The sequence below is a fragment of the Patiria miniata genome, unplaced genomic scaffold, assembly GCF_015706575.1.
Source record: "Patiria miniata isolate m_02_andy unplaced genomic scaffold, ASM1570657v1 HiC_scaffold_3, whole genome shotgun sequence".
Classification (NCBI taxonomy): domain Eukaryota; kingdom Metazoa; phylum Echinodermata; class Asteroidea; order Valvatida; family Asterinidae; genus Patiria; species Patiria miniata.
Genome location: NW_024037069.1, coordinates 35,678,575 through 35,706,325, shown reverse-complemented (window position 1 = coordinate 35,706,325; position 27,751 = coordinate 35,678,575). Strand labels below are relative to the sequence as shown.

At 38.9% G+C, this 27,751-nt stretch overlaps 1 protein-coding gene across 3 annotated transcripts; it reads right to left on the bottom strand.

Annotated features, from left to right (window-relative positions):
- Window positions 1-7: 7 nt before the first annotated feature.
- Window positions 8-27,456, bottom strand: LOC119737720 (endoplasmic reticulum metallopeptidase 1-like). Of its 3 annotated transcripts, XM_038212272.1 has the most exons (13): window positions 26,818-27,456; window positions 21,017-21,250; window positions 17,558-17,704; window positions 14,501-14,593; window positions 11,160-11,363; window positions 10,749-10,981; window positions 7,372-7,561; window positions 6,595-6,788; window positions 5,910-6,062; window positions 5,072-5,274; window positions 3,977-4,089; window positions 3,608-3,783; window positions 8-3,068 (listed from the first exon to the last, which is right to left on the bottom strand). In XM_038212272.1, exons 1-13 carry the CDS (start codon window positions 27,407-27,409, stop codon window positions 2,901-2,903), a joined length of 2,700 nt encoding a protein of 899 aa, XP_038068200.1. In that variant the 5' UTR covers window positions 27,410-27,456; the 3' UTR covers window positions 8-2,900. The 3 variants fall into 3 exon arrangements, 1 of the variants encoding a protein (XP_038068200.1); XR_005272401.1 differs by lacking the exons at window positions 8-3,068; window positions 3,608-3,783 and adding an exon at window positions 4,233-5,044 and having other exon boundaries at window positions 3,998-4,089; window positions 5,129-5,274; XR_005272402.1 differs by lacking the exons at window positions 8-3,068; window positions 3,608-3,783; window positions 3,977-4,089 and adding exons at window positions 4,116-4,232; window positions 4,316-5,044 and having other exon boundaries at window positions 5,129-5,274.
- Between the last annotated feature and the right edge of the window lie 295 nt (window positions 27,457-27,751).

Here is a 27,751-nt window from a genome sequence, read left to right as displayed (position 1 = left end):
CATATTAACACTACTTGTACTTACAGGTTTTTCCCATAGAATGTTTGGCACACTCATCATGTTGGCCTCGAAACCATCTACATTTTATACATAATCATTAAAATCCACAAATAGAACTGGACAAAGTATTTATGTAATAAAATTAAATACTAAAACAAATTCATATCTCTCAACGAAAGAAAAGGGTTTTTGGAAGCCCCCTCTACGAAATAAAAGATACGTTTACTAATACATGTAGAAGGATTTTGTTCTAAAATTTACTAGCACAGCATCTTAAAGATGATTTTTAAAAACTACAAATTGTTATCAAGAAGCAGTAAATATTTAAATCCTTTGATACACATGTCAATGCCCACTTTAAAAGGTTTAAACATTCTTTGTGTCTAAAAGTAAATGCAACGTTGCATTTCAGAAATGAATTTTTAATATTTGGTTGTAATTCAATTGGCATTAAAATCCATTACTGCATTTGTCTACTTTGATCGCAAATACTGATAATATTTCGGAATAAAACTTTTTTAATAAAAAGTTGTGATAAAAAATGCATGTGTGCATACAAATTCTGTTACAATTATTACTGTTCCAATTTAACATTTTCAGAAATTGCACATACATGTAAAGGAAATGTTTGGCATGCATTCTGCCTTACTTCCTGGCTAAGCAAAATCGTAAGCTAAGCACGAGTTTACGGAGAACCAGACAAAAACAATATACATTGCATGACGGTTTGGCTGGTAACCTAGTTTGGCAAGCAATTATTTCCATGTAGAACGTCTTTCTAATTAGAACATGCAGAACCCGACATAAGCCTCTTTTCTTCAATTCCTTTTTTAACTACATGTAACACATATTTATTTTCATTTACAAATTGCAAGTCAGATTTGATCTGGAAAAGTGTTCACAAATCTGAATCAATATTTCTTGTTCTTTGTGCTGATGTGTTTGGTTTCAATGAGTTTCACAAAAATTGTACTTTTCCAATTTTAAAAACCAAGCACAATGAAATTCATAATAACAATTTGTTTTTCTCTTCTTTTTTTTCGAAGCATTATGCATAGTTCTCAGTTCAGCTAACATGAAAATTACTGAAAGATTAAAACCAATGATTTAATCAAAACTAAATGATACACACACAAATAATCATACATAATTTCACACACAAGATAATGTTTCAACACAGACAAAATCACAGATTGAAATTACTGTACCAGGTGAGGAAATTAATAGTTGTAGAAATGTCTGGAAAAAGAACCTGTGAATAGTTCTTTTTATGGGCACCACACGTCTATTTTCTACGTTTTTCATAAATAAGAAAATCATGAATCTTAGACCTCCGTGTGTTGAATTAAAAATCAAGTTTTTTAGATCTGCCCCGAGTTCCTTTGGAATGCAAATATAAAAAATGATCTTAAGTATTACGAAAGCCAAATGTAAAATAAATTACATGTACAACTAAGTATCTTACTAAATCAAACTCTTCAATAACAAGAATGTAAAGTATAAATAAAATGTAGCTTTAAGACATTGAAAGAAGATTGTTGGTCGAAGATATAGACATATCTAACACTGAAAACCTTACTAAACGGAACATACTAACCAAAACAACACTTTAAATTTGTTTTTCAATTACTCCCATAAGAAACTTCTTCCGCATATAACTTTATACTGAATTTAAAGATAAAATAGAATCTTCCTCAGGCCTCTACTATTATCAGCCTCTTGAAATATTTCATTGGTTTGGGAAACTTTTTATTTTTTTTTGGAAATCCATGAAGCAAATCTACAGCAAATCTAATTTATTATGCACATGTACGAGTGTGTGCGAGTACAGTTGTCCTTAGCCTGTCTACAAGCTAATTGTGCAAGAGGTTAGTTGATTGAAAAGTCAGTTGGGTTACTTGGTGCATTGTGAGTCCATGACAAGTCCTCATAAGTCCATCACAAGTCATCCATCCTTAAGTCAAGGCATCCTGTTGTCATTGCTCATGCATTGTGAGCTGAATTGTGAAGGACTTGTGATGGACCCATTTACAACACGTTTTTGACTCAGCAGAGATCGTAGTAATGATTATCACGATACCAGCATGACCAGATCTTTCAGCTTTGAAGCCTGTCAAGAGCCACCACAACCAATCAAACCAAAAATTGCTTTTCCCCAATGTCCTTTATAATACAGCTGTGCTAATGAGCACACATGAAATTGTCAACAGTATTAAAATGATGCATATTTAACAGAGAAGTTTAAGCTACTGTGAAACATGTACACATAGATGTAGGCTATTACAGTGTACTGTGATTCCTTTGCACTTATCCTGCAAGTGCAAACAAGAACACTTTACACACAACTAATAAGATATGTAAAACTTGAGCATTTGCTCACAATTCCATCTCAAATTCCTTAATACAATTTAACTTAAAAACCAATTCACATGTATATATTTGCTGGTACCATGTACCTTACCACAAAGCCGGTGTGTTAAGAAAGTCTGCATGCCCAGAAGGAAATATTACCCAATCCTTAGCAAACTTGAGAAGAGAACAAGGAATCTATTTTTGCGAAGCAAGACCTTCCTGTTTAGCAAAGATAATAAGCCAAGTACTCTACAAAATGCATGGCTTCCTATGAGACAAACTCCTGCCCATGGTACTTGTCATTCAAACTTAGATGCTCAAGATCACAGAAAAAAACAGGTAAAATGAACAGAGGAAAATACATACAGCTTTTTGTGGTGGCATCACCATGTCTTACATGAAGAGGGCAACCGTCTCGCAGTATGCAGACAGAACTACTTGAGAAGTAAGAAATGTACGGTTATATTCTTCTTAAGTGACACAAATCATAGGTTATAGAAAAGCAAGATGAAAACAGCTTCTGGTGAGCTGATGTGTGAGTAATAATCTCAGAAGATCCAGGTATCATATACTCCCAGGAAGGGGATGGTATACACCCAATCTGGCTCCTGCTGTAAGAAATCCTTGATCTCTTGGCTCTGTGTGAAGTCTGTGTAGTGAAGCCCAGCAACTCCGACGTCCACTATTGGATCGGTATCAGCAAAACTGCCTGGGACCTGCACAGTGAAGATTATGTCAAGGTTTACTCAAATGTTCTTGTGAATTTTAATTAGTCACATACTTCTCACACGTACCCTTATTGCTTTACAATGCATTTTTAATTTACAGTGTGTTATTAATTATTAAGCAGAGTGTGAAATTGCCGTAGGACATCGGAGTAATCAGACATTTTCCGACTGATTTAACCATATTTGTCCGAACCAAAATGGACGTGCTCAGACCAAACTTTTACGTTAGTGAAAGAATTTGAAATTCTGCAGTGTGACAGCTCAATGTGGAATGTATCAGTACATTTTGCCTAAACAGTTTTTGCACATTATTTCACCTTTTCCTATTAAAAGTAAAAATCAGATGAGATTTTTCTCATGTTGTCGGGTCAATCAGATGTAGGATGAAATACAACTGGCTTTGAGTTGCCCTCTCCCTATCAGATGAACAATTGTTCTATTGCAAGTAACCACAAGCTACATCCTCTCCCTTAATTCACCAATCCCACCAATCCCTCCCCACCCCTTATCCCCTTCCCCTACCTTACCTTGAGATCTAGCCAGAACTGCCAATGGTCCTGAGGCTGCCCTCCCCCGTAGCAGACGAAGTAGACCCAGCCCCCTGTGCCGTCCTGTGTCTTCAGCGGTTTCTCTTCGCTCAGTGACCATTTGGTCATCTCTACTCCTTCCCTCAATGAGATGAACAAGTTCACGTGGCTTGGTCCTGTCAAGATATGAAGAAAAACAAAAACATTTTGATACTGAAACATCAAGTAAAGTTGAGTATGGTCCAATTTTCAACAACAGCTTACCCAGGCGATTTTTTCCTATTTAGAATATTTGCTTAAAAATATTTTTATGTTAAGTTACACCAAGTAACTGGGCCCAGATTTTCAAAACGTTGATCAGCATCTTACCTGAAACGGTGAACGTAAGATTCTGATGGTCAGCTTTCTTCAGGCGAGAGTTAAGTTTGAAGGTCGTTTCCACGTCAATCTGTGGCTCACCTCCTGGGAGGATCCACTGGTTCCTAGGGAAGACAAACAGAAAAGAAAAAGAGCGATATTTCTTAAACTTCTCTCTTGTGCTTTACTTGAAAACATGCAACAGCAGCAGGCAGTACGGATGCCAACAAAAGGACTAATTTTTCTTACAACCCACTTTCAGCTTTACCTGAAAACATGCAACAGCGGTAGATAATAGGATTGCCACAGTAAGGCATGTCCTTCCTGCATTCTGCCATTGGGGCGTCTTACCTGAAAACATGCAACAGCGGTAGATAATACGGATTGCCACAGTAAGGCATGTCCTTCCTGCATTCTGCCATTGGGGCGTCTTACCTGAAAACATGCAACAGCGGTAGATAATACGGATTGCCACAGTAAGGCATGTCCTTCCTGCATTCTGCCATTGGGGCGTCTTACCTGAAAACATGCAACAGCGGTAGATAATAGGGATTGCCACAGTAAGGCATGTCCTTCCTGCATTCTGCCATTGGGGCATCTTACCTGAAAACATGCAACAGCGGTAGATAATAGGGATTGCCACAGTAAGGCATGTCCTTCCTGCATTCTGCCATTGGGGCATCTTACCTGAAAACATGCAACAGCGGTAGATAATAGGGATTGCCACAGTAAGGCATGTCCTTCCTGCATTCTGCCATTGGGGCGTCTTACCTGAAAACATGCAACAGCGGTAGATAATAGGGATTGCCACAGTAAGGCATGTCCTTCCTGCATTCTGCCATTGGGGCGTCTTACCTGAAAACATGCAACAGCGGTAGATAATAGGGATTGCCACAGTAAGGCATGTCCTTCCTGCATTCTGCCATTGGGGCGTCTTACCTGAAAACATGCAACAGCGGTAGATAATAGGGATTGCCACAGTAAGGCATGTCCTTCCTGCATTCTGCCATTGGGGCGTCTTACCTGAAAACATGCAACAGCGGTAGATAATAGGGATTGCCACAGTAAGGCATGTCCTTCCTGCATTCTGCCATTGGGGCATCTTACCTGAAAACATGCAACAGCGGTAGATAATAGGGATTGCCACAGTAAGGCATGTCCTTCCTGCATTCTGCCATTGGGGCGTCTTTGAGCGCTGGGATGTAGGACTCCATATGTCTGACACCCAGGTAATCCAATGGCAAAACAGACACATAAGTGTCGTGGTCCACAATGGCACCAGACTGATCGTGCTTGGATCTGGATATATGCTGATGAAACGAAAAAACGGAGGACATTGTGATGTTACAAAAATGTCAAAAAGGTATGAAATATAGCTGTATGAGTTGCATAGCAACTTATGTGGCCGTTATAGACATTGATTCTATATGATTCAATTCAAATCCAACAGAGCTAGGGCCCAACGTCGTGATTAGGGGTGTGCATTTGTGTGTCGTACGGGAACCAGGTACCCATTAAAGAAACACAACCCAAAAATGCAAATCTCGGAAGTTGCTGTTCAGATTGTTCATAAAGGTCTGCAGATAATACTACCACATCAGTGCGTCAATACGGCAAGACACAAGTGCGTACAGTAAGCATAGCTTTACAGTGTAAACTGCAACCTTCATGAGTGTCATAAATGTGAAATATGTTTTGTTTTCACATGTAGCCTGGTTTTCATTTTGAAAATTCTCCACAAACGACATCCAAAAGCTTTCTTTTTCATTGTCTGAGAAGTTACTAAGTAATTTGTAAAGTTGGTTACTGGTACCCGATCCCATAATCTGGAACCGGTTCCTGACATCAGCGGTCGGGTACTCAGGTACCCGGTACCGATGCACATCCCTAGTCTTGATCATGAAGCGCCATCTATTGTTCATGCAAGCAATCCATTATGACTGACCTCCAGCAGAATCCTCTTAGGTGCAGGCTTGGCCGGGTCACCGGAGTACGGGAACGCGACTTTGCTGATGACGGCCGCCAGGCTCACTATGAAGACTAGAAGCAGGAACGCCTTGGTGTACTTAAGGCTGCGGCAAGTATGGATCAGACAAACCTGGGCGTAGGAAGATAACGGAAGATGTAGGAAGATAACGGAAGAGACCTTCAGATGTGGTATCTTTATTATGGAAACTTCAGCAAGTCGACAAATATGGCAAGCCAGCAGCCCTCATAAACTTAAAGTTTAGTTCCAGGATCAACATAAACTTGCCTTTTAAAAATGTGTTAAGGGTCTAGAACATCTTATTTGACCTGTATGCCCATCAAACAGAGCTAGAGGAATTAAGCTTCCACACCATATCAAAAACAATCAGACATTAATTTATGGGCCATTTTCCTTCAGCTGAAAACCAAAAATTGATGAATTTTAAGAGATTGTTAAGATGCTGCTACAGTCTCTGCGGGAATGTTGCTAAATACAAGTGACTGTGAAAACAACATTCAAACTCTTCGTTCAAACAAAACTGCAGAATGACAACACCAAAAAACACTTCCATTTTGCTTAAATCCCCCCCCCCCCCCCCAATGCAACACTTCAAGCCTTTGCTTAAAAATACACGAAGATTTTGTGAATCCTACTACCTTACCAAGAAGTTGGTGGACATGATGACCACGACAAATGTCAAGAATCCCACAAACAGTTCAGGTGTGACCAGGGCACCAGACCGACCCATGATGGGCAGGAAGATCTCATAGCCAAGAAGCATGAGATACAGCCACAGAGTCAGGGGAATGACCGTCATGGAGATATAGGCAGTCAGGACAAGCATTGTCTTGGTACCTGTCAATAAAAGGGTCGGAAAATATGAAAGGAATTCTGGCAAAATAAGACAGAACCGGGCAGAGGTTGAAATGAGGGTTTGCGGGTTTTAGGACAGAGAATAAAAGTCTCCTTACAATACTGTTTGTTGGACTTCAATTGAACATTCCGTTGACAAGTTATAGCTGTTTAAAGTTCCCATTTATCGACACGTCAAACAAGTAAAATACTGAGGGAAAAGGCCTTTAGCGTTTTTGACTGTTTTTGTGGTCGTGAAAATGAAAGATGCAAATTGTTTTTCCTTAAAAACTCTTCTATTCCATGATTTTTAGACCATTTATTAAAAACATGTGCAGTACACACATCGAAAATTATAAATATCAATGAATCTGAAAATCAAAAAAAAAATCACCCACATTCAGTTTTTTTCATTTTTCTCCACTACAGCCTGTGCCATGCAATTCCGTCTCTTAGCCAAACTAGATTAAACCAACCAAAACATCATGGAATTACATGTTACTGGTTCTTATCCTATTCTTAAAAAGAGAACTTGCTAGGCAGATTTGGCTAAGCATCTCCAATTATCTCAAAGACAGCCACCCACCCTCCTGTAGCGTTTTCATGCCTTTCCACATCACGTTACGTCCCACCAATGCAAACAAGACACTCAGCATGGGCATGTAGGCTGAACCAATCCCCTTCAGTGTCAGAACGGCAACTAGAACCGACCAGATCAGAAGATTGGCATCGAAGAAAACACCCTCCAGAATCCAGGGATTGGCCTTGGTGTCAACCTGGGGACACAAAATCGGAAGTCACTCATTTCAGATATGGAAAATTCCTGACAAATATCAGTGACCATTTTCCAATGAAATGAGTGCCTAATTACCAGTCCCTACGCTCAGGGCCCAATTTTTTGAACTTGCTAACCACAGAAAATTGGTAACCACAGAAACTATGTGCTAAGCAAATACTGGTTACCAGCCGAAATGTCAGGCAACATATACAAGTTTTGACTGGTTCTCCGCTGACTTATGCTTAGCACATAAATCGGTTATGCAATATCTTCTGCTCTTACCAGCTCAATGAAATTGGGCCCCTCAGAGCAAAATTCTGCAGGGCTTACTAAGTCAGATCACTTCCAAATTTCAAAAAGTCAAACTAGATTCACACACTATTAAAGCACATTTTGTACAAGTTACTTTCACTCAGATAGCTAGTTTAAGTTACACAGAAAGTATTCAAAGAACAGAGAGGAGAACCACCACCATCTTTTTATTTTAATACAAATTGATATATGAAAGAATCTACATTAAATTCTGAATCCTAACACTAATCTTAACACTAATCTTGAATCCTTCTTGCCGAAAATGAGAAGTGAATGAGAAGAGACACAAGACGTATCTCTACAAAATGTACCACAGAATTGCCTAAGATTGTAAGACTACATCTGTAAGAGGGTGCTGCTTGTTTGGGGACATTTTGATTCAGTTCAAATTTGTAAGTGAATCTGGATCATATGCCAAAATAGTAAAAAGCAAAGCAAAGATTTGAAGTCTATCCGCATTAGAAACTTTTTGAAGAGTTCACCTCTTTCCCCCCCCCCCTCCCCCCTCCAAAAAAACCCTAAGTGTCTTCCTGCAGTGTTGTAGTACTCGTACTCGTACTAAGTATTTTTCTGTACTTTTACTCGTACTTGTACTCATGAAAATGTACTCGCACGAAAACAAATCCTTGTACTCGTATTCATATGCGTGGTAAAAGTACTCGTACGTATACTCATGCAAAAGTACACAAAAAAATGAATGTTGTGAGTGCAATGGTAAGAATAATTTATGAGGTGACAGATGGAATGTTCCATTCCACTCGGCTTCGCCTCGTGGAATGGAACGTTGCATCTGTCACCGAGTGAAATTATTGTTTTCCATTGTATGAATGTGAGACATTCAGTATTTGTTTTATGCAACACCTGAATAAATCCTCGCCATCTGATTAGTCAGAGCCGTCAAAAGTGTGCCGGTGCAATAGAAGTTCTACTTAACGTGGAATAGAACTTCTATTTCAACGGTGCGGCCGAGCCGCGCATTGGGACGAATAATTCAATGACACGTGATCAACGACCCGCCAATCAGATGACGGGGATTTCTTCAGGCGTTGTTTAATACTTGTATTCGTACCCATGGAAATGTTCTTGACTACTACACTGCTTCCCTGGGTGATTCCATGTTCAAAGCAAAATGAAGTTATCTCCAAACAACATCACCCTCTTACAATGTACACATCAAATGGCACAGCATAAGTCTTAAAAAACACTTAATTCTTTAATTACCACAATCACTGTCTATATTAACCATACCGGTACATGGTTTACCCTGTCATGTGTTTGGGGGGAGAATCAAACCGACGTGTCACCATGACTCCACGTGACTGTTACCCACACACACGCAGACGAAGGCGCGGCTACAGACCAAACCCACCAATGGTTGGGAGGGAAAGCCCAAATACCGTACATGGCCCGTACTCCATGAATGAGCAGCTTTTTCACCCCAAAAGGCCTACTTCCTTTGACCCGAAATTCAGGAAAGGGTTCTGAAAAAATATATGATCAAGCACAAAAATGACAATTTCTGACAGGTAATTTGATCGTTTACGGGGAAAAGTTTCCCCACGTGCAGCAGAAATATAAAAATTGTCAAGAAGAAGTCAAGTAAAATATGTTAAATATTTCAAAATTCAGGATTTCTTTGTTAATGCTATGGCATTTTGGCAGTGAAAACTCCACTTGATGAAAACAGGGAATGCGCTTCAAAGTTAATGTGGATCACTGAAATGTAGGGTCAACTAAATTTCCCAAAATGTGTTATGAATCGTAATTTGAAAACTACTGACTTCCTCAATCTTCCAAAATCCACCGCTTAATTAGCAAGAACCCAACGGCAAATTACTTGTCGTTCATCTTTCAAGATGCATCAAGCAAAATGTAAAGTTCTCCCTTCCAAACGTTTGTTATACCTTCCAAATGTGCAAGTGGATTTCGAACGATCTGGAAGAGAGCAGGCTTTCATGATTGTGAAAATAAGGTACTTTAAAAAACATATATACAGTACTAAGTGAAATCAAAAATACCATACATGCGCTTTACTCTTTCCTTTAAAAAAAAATTAAAGACATTTTATCATCAACACTAGTCATGTAAAGTGAGAAAGATGCATCAATGAGAATGGCTTTCACGCTTGAGTGAAGGAAGTGTCTATCATCCACTGCGCACTGAAGACGGAGCTACAAAACATCAGATCAGGGAAGATTTCCTTATCTAGGGGCCTGGGTTCCACATAATACAGGAGCAATACTGAGGTATTCAATCTAATTATTTGGATAACCATCATTGTAGACTTACAGAATGTCAAATACATATAACCCAGTGAACTCCAGTTAAATTCCGACTCAAGAGTTTTTGTGACTTCCTTTTTTCTTTTTTTTTTAACTTAGAATACATAGAGTAAAATTTGAATGAATTGTTCTTAATGTTAACCGGCTGGCCATCAATTTGTACAGAGTATATCTGTGTCAGGCCCTAGTTCAGGAACCTAGCTGTCTTGTTATTTTGATAGTTGAAAGGTCTTGTCATGCAAAAATACAGGTGAGTAAATCCAATGGCATCATGACATCATGGTATTACTATTAAAAGCTGTAGTTGTAGTCAAGGAACTTGTGACAGATCACAAGTCAATCACAGGCCATCCAGCCTGGAGTCAACACGACAAAGCAACTCCTGTTTCATTGCTCTTTACCTGTTCCTTGTGACTGGACTTGTGAATCAGCTTGCGATTTACTTGTGAGAAAACTTGTGATGGACTTGCGATCCACCACAAGTGCCTTGACTTCAACACTGATCAAAGGAGTAGGAAAGTTAACAATGTCATCATCTAAGAGAACTCACAAGATTCTTTTTAGTTCTTCCTGGTACACCTTTTAACTTACTGTATGCAGTTTGGCACCCAGCCATTGATGCACCAAAAGCATGGCATAGAAGCCAGGGGCCCAGTACAGGCCCGCGATGAGTGCCGGGTTGGCGTACCAGGACATCTCAGACTTGGTGATGGTGAGTAGAAGGATGACCAAGACGATGGTGACAAGGACGGCGAGGTAGGACACAAAGATGACACCCATGGCACGGAGAACGTTGGACAGGTAGACTGGGTGACTGGAAAAATCTGTCAAAAGAACAAAAGTACAGTGTTGTTATTGAATCCATTAAGTCCTTTCACAAATCCATCACAAGCAACAGGGGATGATGAACAATCTCACAAGAGTGCCTCTATCATGGAACATTTGAAAAGCTTGTGACTCGACTTGAGACTGGAGGACATGCTTCCATGACGATTTACTCACCTTTCCTGCGCCTGCACAGCGTGCTGAGAAACACAGCTCCAACCACCACAGAGTTGAGTATCACGCCCACCCTAGCAGGGTAAGCCACCATGATGAGACCTAGCAAGTCAAAGAAGACCATGCTACCATGGGGATCTTCCTCTATACCTTCGTGTAAGGTAGAGGAGTTGGCCAGGTGAGTTGCCAGAGCCTGGATGTTATCACCTGCAATGAGGACAAAATGAACCAAAAAGATTAAATTTACAAAGAGGCTCAATTTCCAGCAAAAATGCAAATAGTTAAGAACTCTTTGTAACAAATAATTTTTATGGTATTTTATTTGTGGACATTATCACTCTCACATATTTTGACGTAAAATTTCTTAAATGTCAAGAATCGAAATGAATGAATTGAAATCTAGAGGGGGGATGATTGCAAAGATTAGGGCCTGTGAGCCTTGATCTCTTTACTTATTACAACTATCCAGGAACTTAAAAAACAAAGCAATCAATCATGCAATTCATCTGTGAGCTTTATCTTTAAGCAGGCAGGGTGTCAAGTAACTGGCACTGATAATGCCTTAATGATCCTTATCTTGCACGCACAGGTTCCTATCCAGTCAGTTGAGGTCACAAGGTTAAACCATAGCCCACTATCATGACTATAATATCCCCCACCTCTACTCCCACAAACAATTTGTCTGTCTGTGAGACAATGAAATTCTGTGTGTACATTTTCAATGTTGCCCCATTCTTATTATTTTGCAAGTCAAGCTGAAACAGCTAAAATAAAAAGACTGTTTATTTTACTTTCACTTTTTTTTTTTGGTGGGGGGGGGGGGCTGTTAAACTACTAACAAGAAGCCACATTTCAGGCTACTTTCCCAATGTACATGGGCCATTCTATAAATTTGCAGTCCACTTTTTTTTCCTGTCCCTGTTACATCTAAAATCTATGATTTTGTAATTCTGACGCACTCCTTAATGCAGTCGTCCCTCAAGGGTCATGATGAATTGCAAACTACATACCCAACAAATAACAATGGTTTGAAGTCAATCTTAATGATACATGTACTTGAAAGGTAAACAGAGATAGGAAAATGTCATACTTTGGACCCTTAATTAATGTACAGAATGACCCACATGTTATTTTGCAGCCAGATACATGAGCTTTGTACAATGTTGCTAGCTTATCTGGCCTGGAGGAGCGGACAAGGTTTACATAATGTGAGCCAGACGATCTAACTGAATCCTAATCATAATCACACGCTATCTCTCTGAATGGATACATCTAGATAATTCCAAATATCCTTTAAAACTTTTACAGGTATATACTTCTCTGGAAGTAAAAGCAAAAACAGGAAAACCACAATTAACATCGGTGCAAGATAATAAATTTCAGGAAATTTATGCTGTACATGTATTAACATGCACATTACATGTAGGTGGCTAAATTCACCTTTTGTTTCACACAAAAAATATCAATCAAATTAAAACAAAAACAGAAGCAATCTTTATCTTAGCCTAAATCAAAATTAGTCCAAAATGAAAAAAAAAAAAACCAATAAGCTGCTATTTCATAACCCCATATCTTGAGGGGAGGCGTCAAAAACATTCAGTCCTCTCAATTTGATAGATTAGATATTTAGCAATGATGTTAGTTTGACATCATGTTTTAGCGGGATGGCAAAGTGTTCAACACAAACATGTAACACCTACACTGAGCTGGGCCAGTTCTAAATTCACTATGGGAAAAGCAGTGATTGGTATCCCAATATCTTTCCCCGTCTCCCTACTGGTGTCTGGCGAGTGTTAAGCTTGTGATGACAGACGTGAGAAGGGTATAATGTACATTGGGGGGGGGGGGGGAGTGAAGAGGGAAGAGTGTGGCTTGGATGGTCGGCATCCCACATGGCATCTTGGGAATGATGATCTCCATGACGATGGAGGGAATGTGGCAGTTTGGCGCTGCATTGATCCCCTCGGAGAAAGGCTGTGATATCCTGACTGATGACAGGTCACATGACCATGAACCACACATCATGACATTAGACATTAATGATGACATTACCAGGGCTGTTGCCCAGTCCTACACCAGTGCCTCCATCCATTCTCTAGCATGCAATTTGGCAACGGAGCTACCCCGGAACATGTAAGATATAATTTTTATAGACAAGCCAAACAACTAGTCTCTTAACAACTGGCTCTTCAGAGTAAATTTTAATAAACTTTTTATCAAAAAGTTGGGAACCTGCAATATTAAGAATGCAGTACTTAGACCTAACAGCTGGTAGGTCTAAGTACTGCATTCTTAATATTGCAGGTTCAACATCCTGCCCCAATTTTCTTTGTTCCACCAAAGAAATGGTCTGCTTCCTGTTGTGGTTTGAGGGTAGATGATTGGTAATGGAAGCATACCGGTAGTCCCCTTGGAGTGATTCCTGACTTCCGTTCCAAGAGGTCTGTTTATGTTGCTCGCAACGTGACATTTGACATGATCCCTAGCCACAATTGCATGAACGGGTTTCACAGTTTCTGACTACACGTGCTCCATTGACAAAATAGATAAACTCAGTTTAGATATGTCACAGGTTCGAATCCTAGTTCAGTCAGTTTTCTTGGTGAGACCAAGCTCAATTTCAAGTAAAATTAGTGAGTTTCCCTTTGAGGTTAATTCTGTTATTATAATCAATATAATATGAAATCCAACTGTATTTATGATTCGAAGCCTGGACAACAATCACATTAAAAACCTCCCTCTCGTCTGCAGCTACACCATCACAGCAGTCAAAATCAATCAAGTAACTGGTTTTAACAGTTAAGAATTCCCTTGTGAATTTGATATAACCATACTTTGACTGGAGGTGATTGATATGCCAGCTGTACCTACCAGTTACTTCTTTTGACTGCTGATGGATTTTGACCAATCACAGTGTTAACACGAATGTATTCAATGTATTCAATGCATGGCAGGGGAAGTGGAACAAACGTTTGACTGTCTGCGGATGATCCAACAATAGGAGGGTCTCCAACAATGCTGTGTGTGTATGTATGAGTTGTCAGATTGGTGTAGCGGTACTTTCCTCGCCTTCCACCGCTGTGACCCGGGTTCGAATCCCGCCCGGGCCAATATGTCGATTGAGTTTTCAGTCCCTACTTGATTCCGTGGGTTTTCCCCAGAATGTTTTCCTGGGCTTTTCCTCCCACCTCTAAAACTGTAATTTCTTCTCATTGTCTTCTCTCGACAGGTTTCTTCAGGCTTGCGAGCTACAGTGCCTAGGGTGCTTTTGAGGAATCCTTGGTTTCATTACCAGAAAGATATAAAATAAGTAAATAAAATTTAAAACCCATGCATGTACTTACCAGCTCGCTGTATGCAGCCAGGAGGTATGGAGTCCAGGTTATCGTACTTGGTGTGGTAGACATAGCCATTGCTCACATAAGCCATATCGACACCTACACAAACCAAACAAAGAAAATAAGGGCAATTCAAAATCTGCTGCCAAGCTTGTTAAAAAAACATTCACAGACAGTCCTTTACAGGGTGTCTCAAAAAAAATCAGGCAGTCAAACAGTATTTTTTTATAAGGAAACTAAATCCTTTTTTTCTTTTTAATATTTACCACGAGATGAGGTACATGTAGCGTGTTTCTTTACCCTTGACAGGCTTTTTGTTCTGTGTGATTTGGACCATTTGTTAAAAGTTATGGCAAAGCTTGTAAAGACTGTCAAAATGTGTTTGCACCGATTTCTTCACTTTCTTGGTGCCGGTATGTGAATGCCTTTCATTATTTTTTGTGAAAAGAGAGTGTTAGTATGTTTAGAGTAATTTATGGATTGACTGCTACATTTTTTTTGACACCCTGTATATGGGTATTTTGTTGAAAATGACTAGCCTGAAATTAGGGTCTATTTAAGCATTTTCCCCCTGTTAACCAGTTAGTCCCTGTACTGCCCCAAACTGCCCTGTCTGTCACTCCCTGTTCTTGCCCAAAACTGCCAAACACATAGAATCCTGGATTTATTAGGGAATAAATACAAAGTAATACAAGTAATAATGGGTTAACACAATCTATTTTTTTTTAGTTGGTTAATATTATTTCTCATCTTTTCTCTCTTTAGGCTCTTAACTTTACACAACTAAATCTTGAATCTCTTGCAAGCTCATCCATGTGTCAGATTTCAACTGCATGATTTCGGTCTTTCTCTACAGACTACAAACTAATATTTGACAGATGCAACAGATGTGTGGGAAAACAACAAATGGAAAACCTATTTGCTACGTTTATCAGACTGCATGTTATTCATACATGTATGGTAGGTTTCATGGAAATGGGATACCACGTCTATGACCGCTGCAATCGAATGTTCAAATCTAAATGTGTATGTACCGGTAAGTGTCCCTTTTACAGAGTTGAATTTTGGCTACAATTTTTGAAAATCAAAACAAAATGCTATTCATTTTCAGAATGTGTAGGCCCTACACAATTAAAAGGTTTATTCCCAGGTGGGTGGTATACGAGTGCAAAATCCTTCCACATGATCTCCGCTTACCCGTTGAATAAAAAAAAAAAAGATCCACATTGGCTATAAAATTATCTCAATTTTCAGTTGTCAAACATGTACATAGCATGTACAATGTATGTTCGGTATGTTCCTCCACACAATACAGACCAATATAACATACATGTGCACATTGAACCCTGAACATCCAAACCAACAGACTTGTTTGTTTTCACAGGACCGACACTGGTAATAATTTTACCAGCTCTTGCCATGGTAATAATTTTACCAGCTCTTGCCACGGGCGCTGAAAACTCACTTCCTGGAATGGGCTTCTGCATTTTTTAACCCCAACTAGGCAGGAATTTGCTCATGGCAAGAAGTTGCTCTGCAAATTCACCAAAGTTTATAAGGCCTTAAAGAAAAGGGTCCTCAGTGTTACACGATGGCTTCACACTTACGTATTCAAAACATGAGGTAAATTTACAAATGTACAGTATATAATTGTCAACAAGTAGGATCAAAATGACAGGTTTATTTTTGGGCCATCCATAATTATAAATAACACCACTTGCCATATGGTGACTGTCAAGTGAGGTTTTGTGATAATAATTCAATGAAAACAATTCAATACATGCGCAGTGTATAGAAAAACGGTCAAACGAAGTTCAAGTACACACTGAACATTGTACTATTTGATTGATTTCAGAGGATCAAATGACTGAAGTTCAAGTGCTTGCCAGTATGTGAAAAGGACCATAATGCTGCGATACAAGTTACTGACTTTAACTTTTGACAAAATACATGTAAGCAATAAACAGGTCATCTCTCTTTCAAAAAATTACATTAGTAATGTACATTCCATGTTATTAGGGCACCTTTCCTAGCATGATTTTTGTGAGGTCAAGTAACTTTCTGCTGAAATACCAAGAACGGTACAAAATATGTAAATACATGTTTCATTCTTTTAAAATGTGTAAATGTCAATTCATATCACTATGGTGAGGAGTAAGAAGAATTTTGATGAATAATATATGATATTGCTGTATTTGAAATGTCAGCACTGACGCAGGTGCACATAATTTGTATTATCTGTAATTTTTTTTTCAATAAAGGCCTCATAAATAATGTGCAATTTTGAAAAAATGTGAATGCATGTTTTATTCTTTCTATCTGCTGCAAGTTTTGAGGTTTTTTCCTGGACACTTTTTTGTAGCCACCATACATTTCTTATTGACTAACGTATGGTTCTCATAGGAAATTTGGAAAGGTAGTCTTTTGGCTTCCAATTTTGGCTGCAAAATTAGAATGACTAGTTCAATCTTAACGAGCGTCTACCCACACCTGAGCACCTGCTGGTCAGCTTCAGACAGCAATGGATAAGGAAGTCATTTGACAGTTTCATTTTCAGCCACAGTGCCAAATTTCACCGCATGGTGTCTTCCTATTTCCATTTACAAAAATGTAAAAAGCTAATTTACGGAACGAAAAGAGGCACTAGCCCTGAGCCTATCAAGATGAAACACAGCAGCCAAACACAATGTGATCGCTGAAGTGACAGCTGTCGCAGTGTGCAGGGTTCCATCCAAATTGCTTCAGACTGATGACCATGACACACCAGAAAGACATGAATTCGATTCCAAAACAGGCAATCAAATTGTCATTAAAGCTAGAAACTGAGGACACAATTTACTTGTAAATTAAGATTGGCAGCAATTTTGTTTAGTATGCCTTTGTGTACCATACATGTATCGTTTAAAGCTGATTTTCCTGGAAAAAAAATCAAATCAGTTATTTTTTCTGTTGCAGTTTGTGAGGCATATTCACTGCACTTGTACTTTTGCCGCACAAATCTGGTGACCGCAGGGAAACCAATGCAATTTCTGTGAAAGGATCAGGTTACCAGACAATAAATACCTGGGATATGCCCAAAGTCCCTGAAGATCCTAAAGTCTGTATCGGAGGGGATCAACTCGGCCTGAAAGACATCCTGGCCAATCACGGTAGCGAAGGGATGCACGGCATGCTGGGAGTAGGCCCTCAATAGCCACGGATGGTCGGGACCTAGGCAAAAGACATGAGAAACAAATTATCTTACTTTAAAGCTATGGTATGGTTGCGATTCCCCAGAACGCTTTCCCTACAAAGAACACTATACAATGCACAGTGGACCTGATCTCCTGACACATCACATTTTGGATGAATTTTGACTTCTGTACTCCCTAAGAATGACAGAAAATTCAAGTACATTGTAACATTCACTGCACAAATGACTTTTTTTTTATGAAAGACAAGGATGACAAAAAAAGAGAGCAAAAAACAAAGAACTACACTATTTGCATGCATAGCATGTGTTGGTAATTTTTGCAGTAGGTGGACCCACATGTACACGTTTTATATTTTAAAAAAAAAGGCATCAAGGAAAAACCATCTTTGTTGTGAAATTAACATGTTAAGTGTACAAGTAAATTGGTAAATTCATAGTTTGCATCAAAAGCTTTTGCTCAAAATGGCACCTTTGAGACACAAAGAGTAAATTTATATCAGCTTGACGTCGTTGAGCATTGTTTTAATTTTGTCTAATGAAGACAATTAATTATGTGGGCAAAGAGTAAAAAGCAAAGCTTTGCCAGAAAAAAAAGAGGAACATATGCAAAGAATATATTGCTCAGTAAAAGTAACTGGATGCACTCCTAATCTTGAAACCATCAAATGCTGGAAGGAAAGTGCCGGCCTGAGGAGAAATGGAGTACATGTATATCAATTGATTGAGCAAACAGAGACGCTGAAGTAGCATGTGCGATAAGCAACACAAGAAGGTGCATCGAGAGAAGAAGATAATGATGAGAATGAGTGATGCGGCGCAAGATGCAAAGCTGATAAGATCAATTGCAAGGGCGATCACTTGTGCAAATCTTAGACGGACGAAACATGGTATGCAACCATGTAAATAATTCAGGGAGCTCAGCACTGGCGTGAGTGCATTGCAGCAAATGAAGTATGCACAATTATACGATGTGTTTGAGCACACTGATATGCACATTGCTATGCACATTGCTATGAGTTCTAGTAGACTTGGGGTGTGAAGTGACTGAAAACAGAGACCATGCATAGCCAAGGAAGACTCTGGCTGGCTTGACGTGACCGGGGCAACTAACATGACAGGGGTTGTCTGTGATGGAAAGCTTTAGAATATTTGGTCTGCATCGCGTAATAACTTGCCCAACGATTAAGGGCCTGCAAAATTAGACACGTTGGATTGCTTCAAGCTATGTACATACCCTGTACATGTACATGAATCAAGCACCACAATTCAGGAACATTGCTTGTGGTGATTGATTCTCACATAAATTTTGCTATTTTGCTCAGAAGGAAATTAGACAATGTTTCCAGAGCTTTATTATTCAGCAGAACAAGGGTTAATTTCAAGACGTACATGTAGTTCAAAGTTTTGCTGAACAAAATAGAAAGATACACGCAATCACAGATTCTTTTGTCAAGTTCAAATTTTTGCTTTCTAAGTTTAGGCCAAAAAAAAAAAGTCTCCGGTTTCTGGTATGCGCGCGCGTCGCCGTAGCCATGCGCGTCGGCAAAATGAAAAAGTTTTTTTTTCAATGAAAGATGATGTCTCAAAACCGCCAAACTCACTGGTTTGACTGGAATTCTGCTGCTGCACAATTTTAACGTGTTTTTAGATGGGGTTATGATTGAGAATAAGCTTAATGTAGCCTCTCTGAACTCCCATATATTTGCACTAAGTTTAGTCGGGCACCATTTGCAGTCATCAGTCGACATTTGAAGCAAAAAAGTCAGGTAAAAAAAAAAAAAGCCGCGTCGCCGCACCACTTTTTGGACAAGCTCCATACCAGAAACCGGAGACTTTTTTGGGGGGGCCTTAGAGAAATTTTCTTCTCAGCAGGCGTATTTTTTATTGGCCCCTGGATTATCTTAAGCCCACACTGTATTGTGATTTTTCACTGAACACATTGTGTATAAACTGAAAGGAAACAAGCCAACAAAACAGGACCACTAACAAGGAAACTCTACAGTCGGTATTCCCTACATTTGTAATAATCAGGCTATAAGTATAAACGTCTTAAAAGCACACTAAAAAAAGCTGGAAATTTAATAACTTGTTGTAGTTTTCTTCATGAAGGTGTTTGTGTCGAGTGTGAATACTGTAGGAATATATCTAATTTTGACATCAATATGACATTCAAGTTTCTTGTTCCTATTTCTTGATGATGATAATAATTATCATCAAAGTAAATAATCTGTGTTTGAAATAGAGCTTAAATATAGCCAATGCAGGCAGTATTCTGGGACCCTCTTACATGTATGGGGAATTTCATTCAAGCGGTTCCTCAATCTTCCCCATGACCCCAAAGAAAACTTTTTATAAGCCTACATGTAACAACTTGGCTCTTCAAAAACAAATGGGCACTTTAAAGCAGATTGGTATGCCATTCTAAAGCCCCTGTCACACTTGTCCGAATCGTCACTCCGTTCATGTTCCGAGTAAAACATTGTGGATTCGGTGTTTAATCGGTTTGAACTGAACTCAAACGGATTTCCCTCGGTTTTCCTCGGTTTTCCAACGCTATATACTCGTGTACGTTCGGTGATGCACTGAGGAACTCGGAGAAATTATTGAACCTGTTTAATAATTTCTCCGAATTGTCGCGGCAACCTCAATACGGACGGTATCCGGTATACACACAGAATATGCACGGAATGCACGGAATACACACTGTACTCATTCGATGCCATTCGTTGCAATGCGGAATAGGTACGGAAGAGTACGGAACAGGCCTCTGTATGTATTCAGAGTTCATTCCGAACCCACATTGTAATGCCGATCAAAAAACGGACTTTGATGTCACTTTATCCGATGATATACCGCATTACCACGATGTAATACCATATATTTAACGGAGACGAATGGAATATAAACGGAACGTTCGGAAAGCGGTCGGTCTTGAGATCAATGAATTTTTCAAAGTTTGGCATGTCCGGTGATGATCGGAGAGGTTCTGAATATAGACGGATTGCAATCGGAATAGCAACTTATTAGATCCGGAATAAGACCGGATTATGATCGGTGTATTTTCATTTCTGGCTGGTTTTTTGACATTTCTCTCCGAACGTGTCCGAATTAATAATATTTCAGATCGGTTTATGAACGGAATTATAGATTCGGACAAGTGTGACAGGGGCTTTAGGGTAAGGGGATGACTCATTCCAGGATGGTCCAGTGACTGTTCTCAAATAGTCATATCAGGCTTGTCCAGATTACAGCAGTATTACAGCTGTGTGGACAAGTGAAGATACCATGTAATCTTCATTAACATACGTCCTCCTCCAATAATTTTGTACCTGTCTGAAAGACGAGTTCCCTGCCTCCGGCACCGGCTGCTTCAAGATTGATGAAAGCCTTGATGTTCTTCCTCCAGGGATGTTTAGTGATGAAGCCATGACTGGCTTGTAAGACGTTCTCCTCTGCTCCATTGAACAGGAAGATGATGTCATGACGAAGAGGATAGGGTGAGGTGGCTAGGTTCTGGAGGATCTCTAACATGATGCCGCAGCTAGCTGCATCGTCGCTGGCACCTGAGGCAAGGGGGGGGGGGAGAAAAAATATTGATGTTAAGAACTGATGTTTCGGTGATTATCATAATCGTTGCAGAATTTTGTTCAGTATGTGGTTTCAGTTTGGTATGAATTAGCTTTGTTTTTGGTTTGTTGTATTTTTCGGCCGACCATCGTTGGCAATTGATAAAAAATTCCACCTTTCTTGAAAATGTCAGGACACCAGGTGCCATGATTTTACAGGATGCTTGAGACTGTATTCACAGTCCAGTAAGGTATTTCATAATAATTTGGTAGTTTTGTTTTTTGATGTTTGAAAATGTTGTGTTTAACATATGCAGAATGTTCAGTACCGGTAGACACAAATGGCTATAAGCAATAGAGGGAAGCCCCCCCCCTCCCACTTTTAACATTTGTTTGCTTTGCTCGCCCATAGAATCCCCACTACAGAGACATAAACTGTGCACACCCCCCCCCCCACCCCACATTCTGCCACCATTAAATTTTAGAGATCAAATTTGGAGAAGGCAAATTAGCTACACAAATGGCTGAACTGATAACAAAGACAATAAGTGAGACTGCGAAAGTCACGTCCCTATTAACCTGCACTTTCATTCCTGTTAAAAGAGTGGAAAATTAACTGGTATCCATGGCAACATGACAATGGAAGACATTCCGGAGTATCTACATGCTATAAATCCCAGGCCAAAATGTCAAAACACAAAGTCACGACATATGTGACCAAGTATGACTGCGTAGTTTATATATTACACAGTACATTATAATAATTACAGTTTTTGTCTTTCTGAAGAGCATTCTAAAGTGCATGCGACTGCTTAAAATGAGCTGGTTCATTTATGTCCTGGTTCATTTTTGTCCGAGCAGTTTCTGTTTTTAATTTCACCTCCTGTATATAATTTATGAAGCAAACAAATGCACGACCAATGGCTGACCTTCCTCACAAGAACCTTTGATAATTAATTACAGTCATTCAAAAAACACAAGTTTTCAAACAGATCTGGACAATTAAACACACAAAAACCAAGGTAACCTATACAACCTTCACTCATGCCCAATTTAAAACAACCTAAACCTTTGCCACACAGTATCTATTTACTCCTGATATCTGCTGGATTATCAGAAACCTAACCAACTTAATTACAACCGTTACTGATACAATTTGCCCAAATCAACTCCATCCAGTCGACCCAAGCTTTCCCCCTAAGGGCCCCATCCCCCTGACAAGCAGACTCGTGCATCCCATTGGGAACCAGACTCGGCCTAATGCATTAATTTAATCTACGCCAAGTATGGTGCTGCACTTGTCGTAACTTGATCTGGATGTGATGTTTTGATTTACACCCTTACTGCGAAAGCCTTGAATTTATCTGAATTTTCAATTAATTTATTCATTTAAATTTTTTTTCCAAATATCTTCGACCTCGATGTCCAGTAATAAATAAATAAATATTATCTGCAAAAAAAAGAGATAAACTGCAACATTTTGACGAAACTAAATAGGTGGAAACATGTTGTTGTACAACAGAAACAGATACGTGTTGTGCAAAACAAGACTGAGCGTGAATCCAAATAAAAATGCAAAATTTATAAGAAAATTAAATTGTCCTGTGACAATACGAGAACAAAAATAATGCCTGAAGTTGATTTCACTTTTGCTTTTGTTTGAAACTGGGTGAGCGGGTAAAAGGTACAAATCATAAATCATTCAACTAAACCTCTTTCAAGCAACTGATACCTCAGTCCTATTGAAAGCAATTTTATGGAAAATACACAATTGAAAATGGAAAGCTTTCCCATTGTGAGAAAGGTTAATATGTTATATTTTTGTGTCAAATGATTACCATGAAACGGCTTAAATATCTAAACTCCTTTTTAATCAAACTCAGGTGTGTGGGTTTTTTTGTAATTAACCCAAACAAGTTTTGGAAAAAGAAAAAAAATGTGTGATAAAGCCAACGTTTTTAAGTTTGAAAATTTTGTTGGGTCTTCTGCACCAAGGAAAACTTAACAATCTTTTGTTGTCAAATATTGTGTCAAAATGTCCAGGCTGTATTGGATTTGTTTGTCAGGCTGTGCATGGAGCTATAACTCCATGGGCAGTGTAAGTAGTACTTATCAGGGTACCTGCAAAATGCTACTGGTCATTCTTACACCGCTTTGTCTGAGCTTGTTATTCAATAATTCAAGTGAGGACAAATTCAATTCAAATGTTCTGAACACTGCATCTTCAAGGCAACGAAATCAAAATAAAAAGGCAAGACAGATAATTGATAAAAAAAAAATCAGCTTGTTACAAAGGCTTTAAATACATGTAGAGACAGTGCATTAGGGCTGTTCATTTTCAAAAAAAATTAGAATTCGATTATTCGAAACTGCGTTGACCAAATATTTGAATATTCGAAACTCGCCAATCAAGTTTACACATGTATGCCAGCTGCATCTAAGTTGTATGCAAAGCACGTCAGACAAAACTTGCATTCAGCAATCAATGTTATGGGCTGCTGGAGTGTTCTGCAGTAAGTAATTTATAACTTACAAGGGTTACAAGACGATGGCAGTTCATTGTTCTCATCCTTCTAGCAGGTTAAAGCCTTTGACCAGGATGAGAACAATGAACCGCCATCGACAAAACAGACTTCAGACAATAAAGCGCCGCAACCTTAGGATTAAAATAACATCTTAACAAATGTGTACATAAAAAGTGCATTTTTTTTCTCTTTCTTTCGATATTCAAACCAGTAAAACGCCAATGGAATATTCCATTGAATATCAAATATTTGAATATTCAGGACAGCCCTACAGCTACATGCATAAGAACAAACAAAAATGGATGAAATTCTCTTTACGTTTCTTCATAATAAATGTTGTTCTGTAGTAAACAGGATAGGACAGATTAAGGGTTTCCTCATTACCATAACTGCATTCTTTCTTAAAGAATTCTCTTACTGGCAGCTTTTCTCAATAGGAAGGAACTCGTACAAGGAAGGACAGTTTATAACAAATGTTCATGGGAAGCCCCCAGCTGAAAGCAAGGCATTAGGATCTTCAGCGCACATCAACAATGAAAATATAAATCCCTGGTAAAAAGGTTTTTGGCCATCAAGGAAAAAAAATCCATATTCCATCATTACTTACATACTGTACATTGTCAATGAAAGCCGTTAAGAACACTTAGCGAGCTTTGTCTAGATGTACAATATAAATGACGCTGTGTGAGCTCGATCTTCAAGATATAGATTCTAATAGAATTCCGGTGGCTTCGCTTGAAAGAAAGCTTTAAATTGACAAAGAACCGAGCATTATTTTTCTGCAAGTGCTTTTTTCAAGTTGGGGAACATACCGTAGCATGTGTTCAGAATAAATATCATTCAAGAAAGATGTACATAGAGAGCTGTGTGTGGTCATTTGTATTGTTGTGTTGGAAAGAATGTTGCATCCTGATGCCACATTTTCATCATATCTTATCTCAATGAAGGTCAGTCACTGCAAAAATGTTGAAAAAACAGGAATGTGGGACTGAGAAACATTCCTAATTTTGTTAGAAAATACTTTGGAAATGCACTCAACTCTCCATAGACTTTGCACTTAAGATGACAACATTTTACAGAAGTGGCGTCTGGATACTACATTTTTTCCGGTTTTTTTTTTTCAATTCAATTTCCTGTTCAGATTATAAAATTGGCTTAAGGTGTTTTGTACTAGAACAAACAGACACAGAAGTACCAAAAAATGAGTAAGCTTTCAACGGTACCAACAAATCCATGCTTTTTCTTTTTCATCAAAATAAAATGGTGCACATGACTGTTTCTTATACTTAAGCATTTTGGTTCTCAAAACAAATATTTTGTTTGTTTTTTTTCTCCAAAAAAAATCCTCAAATTTCAAAAAAGATGTAGTGAAATTAAAACAAAATAAATTTTATTTTATCTTAAATAAAATAATCAACTTTGTTAAGCTATGTACATGTATGTACCGCATATATTCAAAAAAGATGTAGTGAGACAAACCAAATTTACATCTTTTAGTTCTTTCTGCATATTTTGGGGTTATGTTAGGGGCCATGCTCTAAAGATTCTAACCATAACTAAATAATAACAAACAATTCTGAGCCTGTACAATTTAAACAATAGAATGCATATTCCACCATAGGGTACTCTCGCACACAACCTCATCAATTCAGCACTCCATTCAGCAAAATCAATTGAGTGTGTAAAGTAATGCAATGGGGCGTTCATTGACACTACACAACAAAACCAGCAGGTGAATAGAAGAAAAAAAACAGCCTGGGAAAACAAAATTCCACACTGCACCTGTCGTCATGTGCTGCATTTAAGCTACCTCTAGGGTAAGGCTTAGGACTGCACACTAAGTGTATTGAAAATGAGTATTGAAAAAGTTTCACCTGCCCAACAGTGAAAACAGGATTTTAATTCTGGTCCAGATGTTCAAGGGGGGGGGGGGGTAATTCCTTTTGTTCTCCGTACATGTAACTGGAACCTTGAGTGCAGAAAAACATGCAAAACAAATTCTGGCCAACTTTACTCACTCTTTAGCTGATAAAATTCACCAAAGTTTTCATGAGGCAAAGACAAGGTCCTCAGTATTTCACAAGCCAAGTTTGAAGTCTCAATTCAATTCTTAAAGGAGACTTTTTCTTCAACTTTTGCACCTGAGAATAAGCCAAGTGATATTTCAATTTGAAGCCAATGACTACATGTAGATGTCCAACTGTTTGAAAAGATTGACCCTTTAGTGGTGGCAGACCAAGGAGAGATGTGTAGAAATAATAGACCAGTACCACTAGCAGATGTTTCTTTTGACACAGTTCACTGATGCAAAACTAAAGGGTTGTTGGACTAGTTGTTTTGTGCCAGACCATATGTTTTGCAACTTTTCAAAGTTTTGGGACTCTCATAGTCATACACAGTAGTGAGAGTCCCAAATTTTCAGACTACATACATAAAAAGTAATCTCCAGTTTGGTACAAACAATTGTTGTAATTTACAAAGGTGTATATTCCTAAATGCTTTTAACATAATCAACGTGCTTTACAAAGGGAAAATGAAATTAACAAATGGCAACAAAATGCTTTCTACAGAACAGCAAGTGCATACAAGAAGTCACTTCCCAGGAGCAGCGCAGAGGTTATAAAATGAATATCTTCACTCAAAAACTGGTAAAAAAAAAAAATCAAATTAACTACCGTACGTACAAGTACAAAGGGAAACTGACTCAGTACATATGGTACTGTAATTCTATTCACATACATCTCCGCCACTTTACATTCAAAATTTTCCAAACTCTAATCCAGCTTATTATTGGAGAAGAAAATCAATTTCTCAAGAAATTTTGCATCTCCATTTTCAAAAAACCAAGTACTCGTGTGTGACCCTTTGTTACAATTATGAAAAAATCTAGAAGTAGGAAACATGTAAAAATGTCAGTCAGATTGCACAGGCATGACTTGAAATAAATTGCATAAATTATTAAAAATACATTTTAAAGTTAGTTAACAATTAACTTTTAATATATATATTTTTTTTGTAATAAAAACAGTAAATTCTTACCAGGACTTCCCTCCACCGTGTCAAAGTGACCGTTCAGCAGCAGGCTGTGATCGTGAGCCCCTTCCCCCTGCCTCACAACTTCCTTGGCCGGACTCAAACGGGCCGCAATATTGGTAATCTTCTTGTAATAGGGCGAAAAACCACCCCAAATGTCCATCGTATATGAACCCTCAGGGAATGAAATGTCGATATCGACTTCATGAACCCCTGGTACAGCCATTTTCTTGATTTCTGAGAGTGCTTTCATGAGATACTCGACACAAAAGACCTCGTTTGCTCTAGATCCGCCAGGCCGAGGTCCGAAGCTCGTGATTTCAGCGACGTGCGCCCGGGCGCGCTCCTCAAGAAACTCCCCCGTGCCTCCGTGCCCAGCCACGGTCTTCGGCGCTGGCAGTCGGTGGTAACTCCAAAACGCCACCAGAAAAAGCACCCCCATGTAGACCAAAATGTACCCGAAAATAACCTCCGAGAGGTAGCGGGATGGTACCTTTTTGGTCTCGGGACCATTTTGGAGGCCATTTTTGGCGACATTGGGGATATTTTCGGTCCCAATGCTACGTTGTCGCACCTCTCTTCCACCGCTTTTCTCCATGGCTGATCGTGAACAGTAAATGACGTTCGGGGAATTATTTTGTGAGCGATGTAGTGCATGCCCAAAACACGTGATAAGCATTGTGCGCATATGGATCAGCTGATCGGCCGGCCGGGGACACGATTTCAACACATGCATGAAACCTTCGTCGTGTTTGTCAAAATAAACACAAACTAATGACAAATACAACCGATGACTGTTTCATGTCGTTTCTGCGCCCCATTCAACAGAGAGTTGCAAAATGACAGGTAGACAATAGTTGGAGGTTTTTTTCCCCTTTAATCTCGTATATTTGTTGTCTGGGCTTATCTTTGTGCTGCCACCAAATAGCTGTGAGTCATA